Source organism: Chelonoidis abingdonii, chromosome 7 (assembly GCF_003597395.2).
Source record: "Chelonoidis abingdonii isolate Lonesome George chromosome 7, CheloAbing_2.0, whole genome shotgun sequence".
Classification (NCBI taxonomy): Eukaryota; Metazoa; Chordata; order Testudines; family Testudinidae; genus Chelonoidis; species Chelonoidis abingdonii.
This window is the reverse complement of record NC_133775.1, coordinates 24,636,193-24,652,599: the sequence shown is the minus strand read 5'-3', so window position 1 is coordinate 24,652,599 and position 16,407 is coordinate 24,636,193. Positions and strand designations below refer to the sequence as shown.

General features: G+C 43.4%; 1 protein-coding gene across 1 annotated transcript in view; it reads right to left on the bottom strand.

The window, feature by feature from the left end:
* Positions 1-16,407, bottom strand: part of MSH4 (mutS homolog 4) — a 90,410-nt gene that overhangs the window by 65,796 nt on the left and 8,207 nt on the right. Inside the window, 1 exon segment of the mRNA XM_032782164.2 lies at positions 11,886-12,050. Coding sequence (XP_032638055.2) covers positions 11,886-12,050 — 165 coding nt within the window.

Here is a 16,407-nt window from a genome sequence, read left to right as displayed (position 1 = left end):
ATTTGAGATATCAATATACCAGAGTAGCTGATAGTAGGATGCATGAACATGCAAACATGATGTAACTGGGTGAAGACTGTAAAGGTATGGGCCACCCTGTGCACTGCCTTGTGGCCAGGTGTAGCACTGTGGGTAAGCCCCGTTTTACTAGAACACTCCTTCACTGGGACTTTGTATGTTTTGAAGTTTGCCCTACTGGAGCAGGGAAGGGCTGCTGTTGCTCAGTGCCTTTAAGAGCCAAAGATAGGCCCGTGAAGAGGTGGTTTCACTGGTGTGAATAACTGCAATGGAATCTTTAATATGCATGCAGAAAATGCAGGGACTCAGTTCCGAATGTTGTATCCAAAAGATTTTCACATAGAAAACTACATGATACTCATTTAATCTAACTCTGAAGCCAAGAATGGCTAAATCCTCTACTTCAGCATTCAGACTTGAAGTTCATGGGAGTCTAGTAATTCCAAATCATGTGCTAAGACCACTGAGACACATCATTTAAGGAAAATTGCCAAAATATGTCTTTAAAAAGAAATGCACACATGTTTAGAAGACACACTTCAGTGATGGTTCATAAATTATACAAAGTCAAGCATCATCTTCTGGCCTTGTTCACCCTCATTCTCATATTTCACTATTGTTATCCTACATAAAGGTAAAATGTCTTACCTCTCCCCCTCTCCCCCCGCGCACACTTTGAATTATTCCGTCACTGTACAGTGCCTCTCTTACCAGAAGACAGAGAATGAACATTTAATTTTTTTGACTACAGCCAGCTCACTGTACATACCTGTCCTGGCAGCTCAACGCTTCAGATGAAACTTAGAATGTAGAAATTTCTTCAGATACACTAATTTAGCAGAAAATAAGGCACAACAGTCTTTAATTTACCAGAGCCAACTTGAAAAAGAGGTGATCTGGATTTATATGAAGCACTTGAAGAAATTTTAAAGGAGTGAAACCCAACCTTTAACTTGCACATATGTCCAGATATTTACAACTTCCTACTACAATTTATGTAAAAAGGAATTAGTGTCTTACAGATACCAGCAGAATCCAGTGAGTGAGGAAGTGGCCCACCCAAATGGAAGGCTACTGCACCTATTGAAAACTTAAGATATCCAACCTATAATGTTCTGTAAATTCTGGGGTCAAGGAGTGGGACACCACCTTGCATATTTTAAGAAAGAACACCTCCACTCTCTTGGTCCAAGAGAGAGACAATGAGCTTTGAAAGAGACTGCTACTTCCTCGCCTCTCCTGATGCATATCTCTATCACAAATTCCTTAATCCAGACCGGTAAAGTAGACTTCAAACCTATTTGTCCCTCTTGTGACATAAATGTGTCACAAAAAGCATTTCCAATTTCCTGAAGGTAACTGCTCTATTGTAAGGAATCCTGAAAAGCAATCCTTTTAAAAATTAAAAAATAAGTTGCAGAAGTAAGGGAATTTGAAGTTTAGAGCTTCTAGTCATAATTATACATATACAATTTGGATGGAGAAAATGCAAATTATAAATCTGAAAAGAACAGAATATTTGAGGTTATTGCCAGAAGAGGATGAAGCCACCAGGACAGAAGCTACAAAGCTATGAGAAAACAATGCAACACACAAATAAGGCAAAGGATGAAGTTGCCCCATGCCTAGACCTCTACTCTTAATGAGCTGATCCCCAAAATTCTTACCCAGAGAATCTCCTGAATTTCTTCTGTTGTCAAACAATCACTGCACACACAACAAAAGGTTTCCAACATACGCTGGAGAGGTGGTTCCTTTCTTGTAGTACATTATAGTACTAGTAGTATAGTAGTAGTTTCACCCAGTCCAATTAACCATTTTTTCTGGAGTACGGGGAGCTCAATAGCTAAACAGTAAATCTGAAGTACACTGCATTTTTACTGAGTATCAGACTTAACAGACTTTCTGACACTGGTAGTTTGAATTAATGAAAGAATAAATAGTGTAATTAGAAGAAATTAACAATGGAGCTAGGAGGACAGGAAGAAAAGGAAAAGGAAAAGATGGAGAGAAAAAAGAAACAGCTTTAGATTAGGAAATTTTATGCATTCATGGTCTTAGATTTTAAAGTCTTTCTTTCACAGGAATCCCACAGATCCATAAAACTGCAGAACAGTGTTACTGTATAAGGCAGAGGAGAGATTAGAATTTTTTTTTCTTTGTTTTAAATTACATGACACAGATCAAGTTCTAATTTGGAAAAAGGGAAAGAGTTCAAATAATTAAAATGAAATTAAGGGGATGCAGGGCTCAAATGTGCAGGATGTCCAGTGCCCTCACTTCTTTTGGACCACATTGGGTATTTAGAGCACTCCCTATTACACAGGATCAATCATTCAGAGAGGGAAACCAAGCAGTAATTGTTGAATGCATAAATACACATACCATGTATGGGAACATTAGTTCCTTGCTCAGAAAACCTCCTCAGGTGATCAACAGACACAGTACAATTTTTCTTAACTTGGGAAACAAATTATAAATAATGTATTTTGTGTCAGGATAGTCAAAATCAGCTGATACACTACTGCTATCAGTTTCTGACCAAACTCTTTAGGAGTAGTTTTAGGCATACAGAGCTGCGGGCCTTTGCTCATGAAATTAATTTCCTCTGTTTGCGAATATATGACAAATTTCAGGGTACAGCATAAGATATATCTCAGGAGGTTTGTTTCTAATCATGTGCCAGTGAAGCAAATATAGTTATTTTATGCAGGCAATTTTTTGAATTTTAACTGTATGTTTTTAATTCTGAGTTGCCCATGTGCTATAGCTATTATGTCATTTTTCCACATTTCAAAAGCAATCTCTGTTTGTCAAGCACTTTGTTTTCCCAATTAATTTGTGCAAAATTTAGTTCTAAACCTTACCATTTAATAACGTTTCTGGTGAGACTTAACCCTGTTTTGACAGATGTTATGCATTTTTTGAGCATGAGGGCATTCAAACCCGGCACTTCCCTGAGGCCAATTGCTGGCTACTTTTCAAATTATGCAAAAAGAACAGGAGTACTTGTGGCACCTCAGAAACTAACAAATTTATTTCAGCATGAGCTTTCGTGAGCTACAGCTCACTTTTTCGGATGCACAGAATGGAACACACAGACAGGAGATATTTACAGACTAACACAGCTACTACTCTGAAACTTTTCAAATTATGTCCTTAAACTAATATCAAGTGAAGATACTTTTTATTTTGATAGAATACATTCTCTTTATATTTTATTCCATTTTGGTTTCACTGGATGACAAAAAGGTAAACTATTCTATTTCTGTCATTAAATGTGAAGACAATAAAAAAGGATTTAAAGCAATCTTCCTGGAACACTAAAGCTGTTCATGTGTTCTGTATCTCTCGGAACCATAACATAACTTTGCAGTGCCCTCTACTGTGCATCTCAGCAACTCCTTCTGATACCAAGAACCAGAGAGAAACACGTCCACGAAAACAAAGGAAGGCACCGCAGGTCAGAAGCAAGCAGCAAATTTGAAAATGCTGTGGAAATAAATAAATACACAAATTTGTGCACCTGCAATCAGACAATCTGTGCTTGGGATCAAGTTTTCTTTTATTTCTCATTGTTTCCTCTCCTCCAATGAGCCAAGAACTGTCAACCAAAACTGGAAAAACCGAGTGATACAACCTTGATACAGATTTGGGGAAAAATGGATCATTTTTTTTAATAGGATCCCTTTACCTCTATGTTGTCTATTGAGGCTATAAACTCTCAGGCATTAAGTAATAAGGATAACAAAAGCTATTCTATAACCATCCCTTGCCTCAGATAAAAATTCCAAAGTAACAACCAAAAGTCTGTGCTTAAACTGTATATAGGACAATTTGTGTTCTTCTGACTTAAACAAATGCTTGAAGATGAGAAGAAAGCAAGCAACATGTAGGCACATGAGTTGAAACAGATAGATTCTACTAAGAGCATGTAGTCATACATAAGGCTATGATTTAGTCACGGGTATTTTTAGTAAAAGTCATGGGCAATAAACAAAAATTTACAGCCTGTGACCTGTCCATGACTTTTACTAAAAATACTTGTGACTAAATCTTGGGGGGCAGGGCTGCAAGGGGAGGATGCTGCGGGGGCTGCCGCTGATGGGGGCAGGGTGCCCAGGGCCAACAACACCAGCTGCCAGGGATGGCCCGAGCAGTGCCTGCTCCAGCCACCTGCCCAGAGACTGCTGCCGCGGGCCTCCCAAGCAGCGGTTGGTGTGGCTGTCCCTTGGGCCACTTCAGCAGTGGCTGGTGTGGCTGACCCAGGGCAACCTGAACAGCTGGCCCTAGAGTCAGCTGCTTGGGAGACCCTGGGTCAGCCACACTGGCTGCCTGCAGAAGTCACGGAGGTCACAGAATCAGTGACTTCCACAACCTCCATGAGAGACACAGATCCTTAATCATACAGCACAAAAATGGTATCTTGCTCACAAAAGCAAAGCCATCCACCAGTATTTTCACTTACAAGGCAACACTTATAAACTCCATATACACCCCAAAACAATCTAAGCATATTATTTCCAAAAATAAAATATATTTAACTCCAAAAAATCTAATTCTACTATTTCTCTTGAGTTTATATATAAAAAAGAAAAATACTGTCCCTAACTTTTCTGCTTGTTAAACAAATCTATCTTTCCTGAGAAGTCTGCTGACTCCTCCTTTCTGACAATGCTTTGTCTTTATTTCTCACAAACTAATTTTCTCCCAAACAGCTTATCCTGTTTCCTCACATTATGAAACAGGCTACATTTCTGTGAAGCCTAGGTTGTCTCTCACAGGGATTGGCAATCTTTGGCACGCAGTCTGCCAGAGTAAGCACCGGTGGGAAGCAGCAGCCAGCACATCCCTTGCCCTGCACCGCTTCCCGCAGCCCCTATTGGCCTGGAGCGGCAAACAGTGACCAGTGGGCACCGTGATCGGCCGAACCTGCAGACAGGACAGGTAAACAAACCGGCCCAGTCCAGTAGGGTGCTTACTCTGGAGGGCTGCGTGCCAAAGGTTGCCAATCCCTGGTCTATCATGCCAATCCCTGGTCTATCATGCATCTGCAAGACTGGACTGCTAAAGAATTACTTTTAAAATGTTACTTCTGAAGGAATTCTGCGCCAAAAAAGTAAAAATTGTGAGCACAATATTTTAAAATTATTCAAAATTCTGCATATTTTATTTGTCAATAAATAAATGTGGGGGTTCCAGCATGGCCACTGGCTGCATGATAGGGAGATCACCTTGCAGCCCCTCCTCCCCTCCCCTCCCCGGGACATGGACTTGGCGGTGAGGCTGCACCCAACCCTGACACAGCACAAGGACTGGGCCTGCCCCAAAACACCCTAGGGCCCTGCCCCTCCATGCCAGGTGCACCAAGATAGCAAGCAATAGGGACAAAGCTGTCCTCCTATCTAGGTATGGGGCAAGCAGGTTCAGCCTGGCAGGATCCAAGTGTGAACACGCTTAGTGTGGAGGGATACAGGAGGGGTTGAGAGAGTTCTGTGTGGTGCAATCTGGGTGTGGGCAGCTCTGCAGAGGGGCTCATTGCAGGGTTTTGGATGTAGAGGGAATGGGACTCTGCAGGGGGATCCAGGTCAAATGGTTGGGGCTCAACAAGGGGAGGTCTGGGTGTGGAGGAATGGGGCTTGGCAGGGGGGTCTTGTGTGGGGGGATTGGTGGGGTGAAAGTCTGGGTGCATCTGGTTGGGGATCCAAGTGTGGGGAGCCTGACAGAGTGGTCCAGGTGCAGGGGGGGAGGGCTCATCAGAGTGGGAGTTCAAGTGTGGGAGTCTCAGCCAGGGTGTGGTCTGGATGGAGGGGTGGGGGTCTGGATCCAGGGAACAGGGTCTCAGGAGGGAGTCTGGGTTCAGGGGTCCTGAGTATGGGGAGTCTGGATACATAGGGATTGGGCAGATGGGGGAGCAGCTCTTCCCCCGCAGCTGAGGAGTGATGGGGATGGGGTGGGGAGGGTGCAGAACTTCCTGCAGCTGGGTGGGTTTCTGGGAACAGGTCTGGCCTGCTCCTCGTAGGGGAAGAGGAAGTCATGTCCTCCCCTGCCTTCAGCCCATCTGGGACTAGTAGCTGAGCCCGGCAAAGAGTAAGAGCCACCGGCTGGGGCATCCTCAGGCCCGCCCCCACCCTGCAGTGATTTACCTCTTCACTGGCTGCTCCAGATGCCTGAAAAGACACATCCAGGCTGCTGGGGAGGGGTACATGATCACTCTTGAAGTTTCCCTTTACTTCCCCGTCAGAAGTCATTTTTCTGAGAGGAAGCCAAGAAATCTGCAGGGAACATGAATTCTGCATGTGTGTAGTGACACAGAATTCCCCCAAGAGTAATTTTAGTATCAGAAGACTCAACATCTAATATCAATGGAAACCCTGTCCAAGGGGCTGTCATGTTCTGGAGTGCAAACCAGGGCAGTGAGGGGTTATGTCACTGCTTGCCCTGTAACCGTGAGTGACTCAAAATGCTCTGCTGCTGGAGCTCCCTCATCTGGAGGCTTCCAACCAGCATATAAGCATGCACTGAATTTGTGTATGTTAAGCAGCCCTGGTTCAGCACTCTGATTCCAGCAGCCTCCTTGTTATACTACTGCCATACTCTTTGTTGTGAAATAACTCCTTGAGACGAACTAGAATTCTGCTGCTAACTCCTTCACATGTTAGTGTGATATCAGGTTCTGTGGTGGGGCAGAAGTTCAGTCCCTAGGAGAGTACAGATACTTCAATTCCAATTAGGGGTAATCTTGACAAGCTGATGATGTTGAAGTGTTGTGTAGCATCCATGTGGTGGGTCCTGGTGTCGTGGTTTCTTCCAGAGGTGGTGTTTTAGTGGTTGTGTAGTTATTGTAGTTGGTTCCACCTTTATTTTTGTGTTGGATGCCTATCAGTTTTTTCTGATAGCTGTTTTAGGTTTCCTGCATGATCTCCAGATAGGATTCCCGATTTTTTTTCTTCCAATAGATAGGAGTATGTGATGATTTCCTGCTTGCTGTGGTCCCTTCTGGAGTATGTAAGGTACAGGAGATGGTTCCCTCTGTATTCTAAGGTGCTTCTGAAGAGCTGTTCAGCATATTTGGGGTTGTATGCGGTGGTCAGAGAGCATTATAAATGGTGAGTTATTGGGAGATGATGTTTCGTTTCTTAGGGTACGTCTACACTACAGGATAATTCCGATTTAACATAAACCGGTTTTATAAAACAGATAGTATAAAGTCGATTGCACGCGGCCAACTAGGCACATTAATTCGGCGGTGTGCGTCCATGGTCTGAGGCTAGCGTCGATTTCTGGAGCGTTGCACTGTAGGTAGCTATCCCGTAGCTATCCCATAGTTCCCGCAGTCTCCCCCGCCCCTTGGAATTCTGGGCTGAGAGCTCAGTGCCTGATGGGCAAAAATCATTGTCGCGGGTGGTTCTGGGTACAGCCTCACCCCTCCCTAAGTGAAAGCAGCAGACAACCGTTTCGCGCCTTTTTTCCTGGGTGAACTGTCCAGACGCCATAGCACAGCAAGCATGGACCCCGCTCAGATCAACACCGCGATCGTGAACGTTGTAAACACCTCGCGCATTCTCGTGCAGTCTATGGTGAACCATGAACTGCAAAGACAGGCGAGGAGGAGGCGGCTACAGCAGCGCAGCGACGAGATGATTGAGGACATGGACACTGAATTCTCCCTAACCCGTGGGGCCCCTGCGCTTTGGAGCTCCTGCTTGTTAATGGCAGGTCTAACCCATTGAACACGATTTTGGCCCAAATGGAAACAAGCATACGACTGGTGGACCGCAAGTTTTGCGGGGTGGATATTGCAACTGCAAACTTTTGCCATGCGAAGAGCACTTTCATGGAACTTGTGACGGCTACCCTGCCGAAACCAGATACACAGATGAGATCAGCTCTCAAGGAGAACGAGTCGCAATAGCCCTCTGGAAGCTTGCAAACGCCAGACAGCACCGCCAGTCGGAAGCAATGGGAGTGGAAAAATCTACTGTGAGGACTCGTGATGGCAAGTAGCCAAAAAGCAATCACTAAGCTGCTGCTACAAAAGTTGTGACTCAAAACGTGCAGGCCATACGTGGATGGCTTGCTTCATGGATTCGCCTAACGGTGGGGGGGGGGGGATAGACGACTCATACCCTATGTTGGCACGCGCACCAGCCACCCAGTACATAAACCGCCAAGGGGTACTTCCAATGGCGCAAGCACTGGTATCACCAAGTGAACGTTTCCACCACTTCCGCGGAATGGCCAGAAGGGTCAGGACGCTCACATTTCAACACGGCTCTGGTTTAAAATGCGGCAGCAAAGAATACTTCCCAGACAAAAATAACATTGGGGATGAAAGCGTATTATCCTGGGGGACCCAACCTACACCTTGCCCATGCGGTCAGAACCCATACACAGGCAGCCGACAAAGTGTCAGACTGTTCATAACCAGGAAGGCAAGGCGGATGGGGAGAATTCATTGGCCATTTAAAGGCGGCTGGTGCACATTACTGACCACTCAGACTCAGCCAGACCAAGTTTCCCCTTGTTAATTTTTGGGCTTGCTGCTGGTTGCTCCACAACTCCGTGAAGTAAGGGAGACCTTTATCGGGTGGGAGGCTGACAAATCCACCTGACCGCTGATACACGCAGCCAAACACCAGGCGATTAGAGAAGAACACGCGGAAGCGGTGCGCACAAGAAGCCTTGAAAACGAGTTTCATCACGGGCCGAGTACGGTTACTGCGAATTGGTTTCCCCTTGAGACCCAACCCCCTTGATTGCTCAGTCCCGTAAAGCAACCCCATCCTCCCCTCAATTAACAGCTTGCTTAAGAAATAAAGTACTATCATTTAAAATCTGTATCTTTATAAAAAAGTCATTATAAGGAAGACTACCCACAGAGACCCGGGGCAGTTGGGAGAGGATAGAGGAAGGAAAAGGCCATAGAAAAATCATTTCAATGTTGACAGCCTTGTGGTGGGCTGTCCATAGGGGTGAGGAGGGCAAAAACCTTCCTCCACGCTTCTACACATCTAGGGGAGGAAGAATGGAACAGGTACTGAGTAAGGTGACACGGGACTGGCAGCAGCACCGGACCTCGCTGCTCTTCCTGAGGCCCACCAGACGTCGAGGATCATTTGACGCTAGCACCCCACGTTTCTCCCGTAACCGCCATCTTCCTGCCTAACCTCTCTATCTCGAGCGTCCCTCCTTCTCCACTCACGCGATCGTCCTTGAATCTATACACGTCCTTCCTACTATTCAGATGAGCTCTCATTGCAATCTACTTCCATGATTCGAGAAACATTATCATCTCGCGTCTCTCTTCTTCCTCCGCTTATCTGAGACTACTCTTGGATGATAGGAGCTTGAAAAATGTGCAAGCTGCACATGAGGAGGAAAAAAGGGAGAGAGAGATTCAAAATACATTTACAGAACGACAATGGTTAACTTCACAGGAACAACACTATTCACCTTCACAAGCCACAGTGATATTCACTAACAGGTGATTTGCATCTTATTGAGTCCTGGCTCTGTGTTTACAGATGCACACAGACCAGGTCCGGGCATGCAGATCAGCTGCATGCGGCCATGTAAGCCATTGCTTTCGGCTTCTGCAGCCTTCACTTCCATTGCAGAAGCCACCCCCACCCCCCTCCAATTCTTAGGATGACGCTTTTCCCCCCCTCCCCACCGCATGGCTGGTATCATGGAAATCACTGCTAATCACCCCCTTCCCCCTCACCGCGTGTGTAGCTGGGAAGTTCCTGCTAGCCAAACGCCAAGAAAGCTCAGCGCTATCCTTCCTCCTCTCCCTGCTTGCTACATGCCAGAAGGATTTCTTGTAAGGAACAGTCAAACACCCCTGTAGGAAAAAGGCATCTCTGCCCCTTATAAAATTCTGAATTCAACGAGGTTACATGATGATATACTCTGTGAGATCAGAGCGAGATAAAGACGGATGTTTCTTGAATGCCAGCATCACCGGACATACGCAGCAATGCTTTGTCATGCAATGATACCGATTACTTGCTACATGCATGGCGTGGTAAAAGGGTCCTACCATGGTGGAGGAACAAGGCTGCCTGCCCAGAACCTTCTGCAAAGGCTTTTGGAGTACCTCCAGAACGCTTCATGAGATTTCCCTGGAGGATTTCCGCTACATCCCCAGACGTTAAACTTTTCCAGTAACTTCACTGCCCCATGCATCAAGCCCTCAGGCAAATCAATCATTAAAAAAACTTGCTTTAAAACCACGTTTTTATATTACAAAGGTCACTCACCAGAGTCGCTTCCATGGCTTCCTGTCTGGGCTAGTGGGTTTGGAGGCTGGGACCGTAATTCCGTCTCGGTCAGAAAAAGATCCTGCTGTTGGGCTGATGGAGTGCGTGTGCTCTCTGCAAGCTGTCTCCTCTTCCTCCTCCTCACCTCCCTGTCCGTATAATCCTCAGGCATGGCTGAGATTACAACCCCCACATGGATCCAAGACAGGGTGAGTATGGTGGTGCAGCCCCTAAATTGCATGCAGCTCAGCGTAAAAGCGGCATTGTTTTGGCGCTGCCCCAGACCTTCCGTTTGCTTCTTTGGTTTCTTGGTAGCTTGTCTGAGCCCTCACTTTCACTCTGCACTGCACTGAGTCCCTAGTGTGACCTTTCTCCATCATGCCTTGGAATTTTTCAAAGTTTTCATTTCGTCTTTTGAACGGAGTTCTTTAGCACGAATCCTTCCCCATATAGCAATCAGATCCGTCCTCCTGTGCGGTCCATGCTGGAGCTCTTTTCTATTCTCAGGAGACTGTATTTGCTACCTGTGCTGATGAGCTCTGCGTGGTCACCTGTGCTGATCAGAGCTCCACGCTGGCCAAACAGGAAATGAAATTCAAAAGTTTGCGGGGCTTTTCCTGTCTACCTGGCCAGTGCATCCGAGTTCAGATAGCTGTCCAGAGCGGTCAGTGGTGCACTGTGGGATACGGCCCGGAGGCCAATATCATCGATTTGCGGTCATACTAACCCTAATCCGATATGATAATACCGATTTTAGAGCTACTCCTCTCGCTGAGAAGGAGTATAGAAACCGATTTAAAGAGCCCTTTATATCGATTTAAAGGGCCTCATAGTGAGGACGGGTGCAGCATTAAATCGGTTTAACGCTACTAAAATCGGTATAAACACGTAGTGTAGACCAGGCCTTACATCTCCTCAGACCATAGATGTTGCTGTTCAGTCTGGCTTTATTCTTCATGTTATGAACTTTCTATTTCTAAAAAAAATTATTCCTCTAAACAACTCTTCTTTTCCAAGAGTGAAGGAGCTCACAACATAAGTTTTTGGTGTCACAAAACTGACACCAAAAACTTTTAAAGTGGTCACTTTCACAACATATCAGAATAGCTGATATAACAATACATATACTGGAGCTGATTAGAGCCTGGATGAGAGCTTTGCACTAGCAAAAGTAAAAATTACTCTTCCTAAAAGTAATGGGGACAAAGCTGATTTTGTTGTTGTCTGACAAGATAAAAAAATATAGAGTACAAATTTAGGTAAAGTTACCTTAGTAAAGTTACCATAGACTCACCAACATGTCCATACACTTACACCAAAACTGAATAATTTGAGAGAATATTTGAGTTCCAATTATATCAATTATTTTGAAGAAGAATGCAAGAAAGAAAATTTAGCTAATCAGTAACTAAAATAATATTTTTCTTAAGTACATATCCATCAATGTTAGGTATCCTATACAATGCAATACCCCCCAAAATACATGAACATAAAAGTTAATGTTAAGTATGTTACTATGTAACATTAAATTGTTAAAATATATTTTAAAAAATAAGGCTACAGAATTAGAGAGAGCTACTCCTATAAAAATATCAACTCTACCTGAATATCCCATGAGAGGAGTCCTGCTTCTACAACCTGATCTACTAGAAGAGAGGGGTGTTTTTCCTATCCAGGCACTATTTAGTCCTCTTGCAGAAGAAGAGCTTGTAAAATTCATTGTGCTAACATTTTCTGCATACGAACTCTTGTCCCCAAAGTATGAATCTATGAAAAAAAGACAGAGCATCTTTTGAAAAGATAATGCATAGATCACTTTGCTGTTTAAATCACATAAACGCCATAAAATAAAATTAACACAATCAGACATGAATTGTTTTGTTTGAAAAGCAATATAAATAAGGAAAAATAGTTAAAAGACGGTTAAGACATCTTAATGGAGAAAGGTTAATATATCCAGTCACAGAACCCAAGGGAGCTTTGCTGAATTTATATTAATATTTATATAATCCAAGTATAAAAAGAGAAAAAGTAAACTTCAGTAAGATGCTATTTTGGAAACCAATTCATATTGATATGATAATTTCTCCTTAATGCCATTACTTTATACTGACAGCAAATTCCCTGCTTAGGATATTATACTAATATTATGTGATAAAAAGCCAGATACAATGCATAATTTCATATTTGAGGGCTTTCTAGGCCTATAGAGGGGCTGCTCTATTTGTCAGATTTTCTACCTTCAGTTGTCTGTCAATTTCAATAATAATATCTGAAGTTGCACAAAGTGCTTGTGAAAATTCCCAAGTCTGAAAAGGGTCATAAAAAGAATGTATTTGCCTAATACTGAACACACATTTTAAAGGGTAATAAAAATGAAGAGAAAGAATCATATTCAAAAACTCATTCAGTTAAATTATCTTCTTTTGCCTATATGGTTCAACGCAAAGTCATACAATTTAAAATTTAAGAACTGGTGTGCTTCCTGGAATTTCTATTTTACTGATGAATTTGAAGATGGATCTGCACTGTGAATTCTATGATGGTGCATTTACCTCAGAATCTGCTCTCATTTTAGTACACTAGAAACACTACAACAGCACAGACGAGTGTAGACACTACAACAAGAAAGGAGTTCTTTGGTTGCTGTAGTAAATCCACTACTCCAAGATAATTCTTTCATCGACCTAGCGAAGTCAACACAAGGGCTTAGTTCAGTTTAACCACATTACACAGGGCATAAAATTTTTTACAGCTCAAAGTGATGTGTAACTTTGTAACAAAGAGCAGGCCATCTGTGTTTATTTAAGATCTTTAACTGGTTTTAAATCTGTTCTCTTGAGATAAATGCATCAACCATCTGAAATTAGATTTACATTTTTTGATCCATCTTGTGTTAAAAAACGCAAGAATATGTTTTCTCATATCCAAAGACCACATTAAATGTAAAAAAAAAAGGCGCATTAACATAACAGGGTCTGTAAAAGAAAATGTTGTATCCTATATTTTATGAAAATATGGTACATTGGTCTACAATACATTGCACTTAGAAATTGCTACATGCCTAATGGATTTCTTGAAATTATCTCCAGATGGTTGGCACAAAAATACAGTTTACACCACCACATTTATGTAATAGAAATCTTGATCACAAACTACTATGACTGAAATACCATTAAAAGACTTGACATTCACTAGTCCTTACTCTCTGGAATAACCATATTTCCTATAAACAGTTGTTCCTGCAGTATACCAATTGCTGTATAGTGGCAGTTGATTTTTTAAATGGCACCCACAGTATCACTCATACAGGCTAGGGCTGAAGTAACAGTTTAAAAAACATAACACTTACCCGCTGCAGTATGCTAGTTATTTTCCTAATAATAAAATGGAGACCACCTGCTGAGGGGAAGATGGCCAGTTAAGTCCCCGTGGCAAAAGCCTTAAGTACCTCTGTATGATCTTTAACAGTCTCCATTAAATAATCTTTGACCCTAATGTCCTAATCTATTAACATAATCCTGCACATTGAACCCAGGGGAAGTTTAGACAACACTAGAGCAAACTGTGTCATGGGCTCCTACACCACCACACAAACCAACACAACATTCCCATTCCACATACAAGAAAATATGCAAAGTACCTCAAATAGATATTAGGTAAATGTTGATTTTTTAATGATCCTCAACATATATATATCAGCACTAGTGCTTTCAACTTTGGCCACTGGTACGTGGCTGGTCGTACACCTCCCCTTTAATGGTATATATCAGGGGTAGGCAACCTATGGCATGTGTGCTGAAGGCAGCACACGAGCTGATTTTCAGTGGCACTCACATTGCCCAGGTCTTGGCCACCCGTCCAGGGGGGCTCTGCATTTTAATTTAATTTTAAACGAAGCTTCTTAAATATTTTTAAAACCTTATTTACTTTACATACAACAATAGTTTAGTTATATAATATAGACATAGAAAAAGACCTCCTAAAAACATTAAAATGTATTACTGGCATGCGAAACCTTAAATTAGAGTGAATAAATGAAGACTCGGCAGAGCACTTCTGAAAGGTTGCCAATCACTGGTATACACCATAACCCTCCTCCCGACCTGTGCTGAAACCAGGGCCCTGCCCCTGCTGAAAACCTGCAAGCTGCCACATATTCAACTGTCAGCACTCTAACCCACAATACAGCTTGTGTGGCTCTAAGTCCAAACCTATTTTGTGTGTTCTTGTATGCTCCAGAATATGGAGTACTCCAAGCCTTACTATGTGCCAGAGGTTATACTAAATGAAAGTAATTAGTTGTGGTGGGTGGAGGCTCAGCACAGATGCTGGGCTCCACCTTGTTCAGCCTCCAGGACCAAAACCTGTACCATTGAAGCCAGGGAGTTTTATCATAGCTTTTATGGCCTTGTCTTGATGGCCAAAAAGAGTATCGTTTTCAACTGCATTAGCGGGAAGTAGCTTAACACAACTGCAAAATTATCAGAGCTGTCAATTAATTGCAGTTAACTCGTGATTAACTCAAAAAAATTAATTGCGGTTAATAAAATTAATTGTGATTAATCGGAGTTTTAATCACACTCAAACAATAGAAAATCAATTGAAATTTATGAGATATTTTGGATGTTTTTTCATATATATTGTATTCTGTGTTGCAACTGAAATCAAAGTGTATATTTTTGATTATAAATATTAGCACTGTAAAAATGATAAAAGAAAAAAATGGTTACTCACCTTGTAACTGTTGTTTTTCGAGATGTGTTGCTGATATCCATTCCAAGTAGGCGTGCGCGCGCCGCATGCACATTCGTCGGAAGAATTTTCCCCTAGCAACACCCGGCGGGTCGGCAGGCGCCCCCTGGCATGGCGCCTTTGAGGCACCGTATATATGCCCATGCCGACCCGGCCGCTCCTCAGTTCCTTCTTGCCGGCTACTCCGACAGTGGGGAAGGAGGGCGGGTGTGGAATGAATATGAGCAACACATCTCGAAGAACAACAGTTACAAAGGTGAGTAACCGTCTTTTCTTCTTCGAGTGCTTGCTCATATTCATTCCAAGTAGATCATTAGTGAATCAATTACTAGTGAGGGGTGGAGTTGAGCTGTCGAATGTAAAAGAAGCCAAGAGCTATGCTCTCCTGGAACTGCTGCATCAAGGCGAATGGAGAGAAACGTGTGCACGAGCACCGTGGCGACGACATAAGTTTGTATAGGCCAAGTAGGAAACATCGAAGGAACTTGCCGCTCTTGGTAGAAGGTGCAGGTCATGTCTGGGGTGCTAAAGCATAGCATTTTTTAATGCAGGCGACAGATAGATAGTTTGAACAAAGGGTGAACTTTCATTCGTTGCAGAATAAAGAGTTGGGAGGTCTTTTCGGAAAGAGTACTGGTGCGGTTAAGGTGAGCAGCGCTCGCGAACATCAAGTGAATGTAGCTCTGCTCGTTGGATGCGTGAGTTTAAGATAAAACTCTGGGAGGAATATGTCTGATTCAGGTGAACGGATACATTTGAAGCAGGAAGCGGATCGGACGCAACTGCACTTGTCTTATTGGATATTGTTTAGGTGGGTCATAAAAAGCGTAAGCTCAGAGAACTCCTGGCGATGTATGCAGACGCCATTCTCTAATAGCTAGAGAGAGCAGGTAGCAAGGGTGAAGGGAGGCTATTATTTGAGAGAACCCACGAAGCCAAGGAGGGGGCGGTGGACGGCGGACCTGGATACGGGATCAAGTCTGTGATGAAAAGAGAACATCCGGTGAGAGAGCGGAGGAGGCGTCTCCTGGATTGGACGAAAGAAAAGGCAGCTAGGTGACTGCCAGACGAGCGTGGAGCCTGTGTTTAAACGGTGGATATGATATCATATACTGTTGGATAGGAGCAGTGTTGTGATACGTTGCGAAGTTGACACAACTAAGAACTTCATTTCGCCAGGTATAGCCCGGTTGCAAGGCTTCTGCTTCAGCATCACCTGTGCGCTTGGTAAACATGCGAGTTCAGCAGAAGCCAGCAGCCAGCAACACATCCGTCAGGTGCAGGGACTGGAGGTTCAGGATGAGATAAGCTGCTGGTTTGAGATATTAAGTCCTGTAGTACGCGAGATAAACGACTGGTATGGACTAGG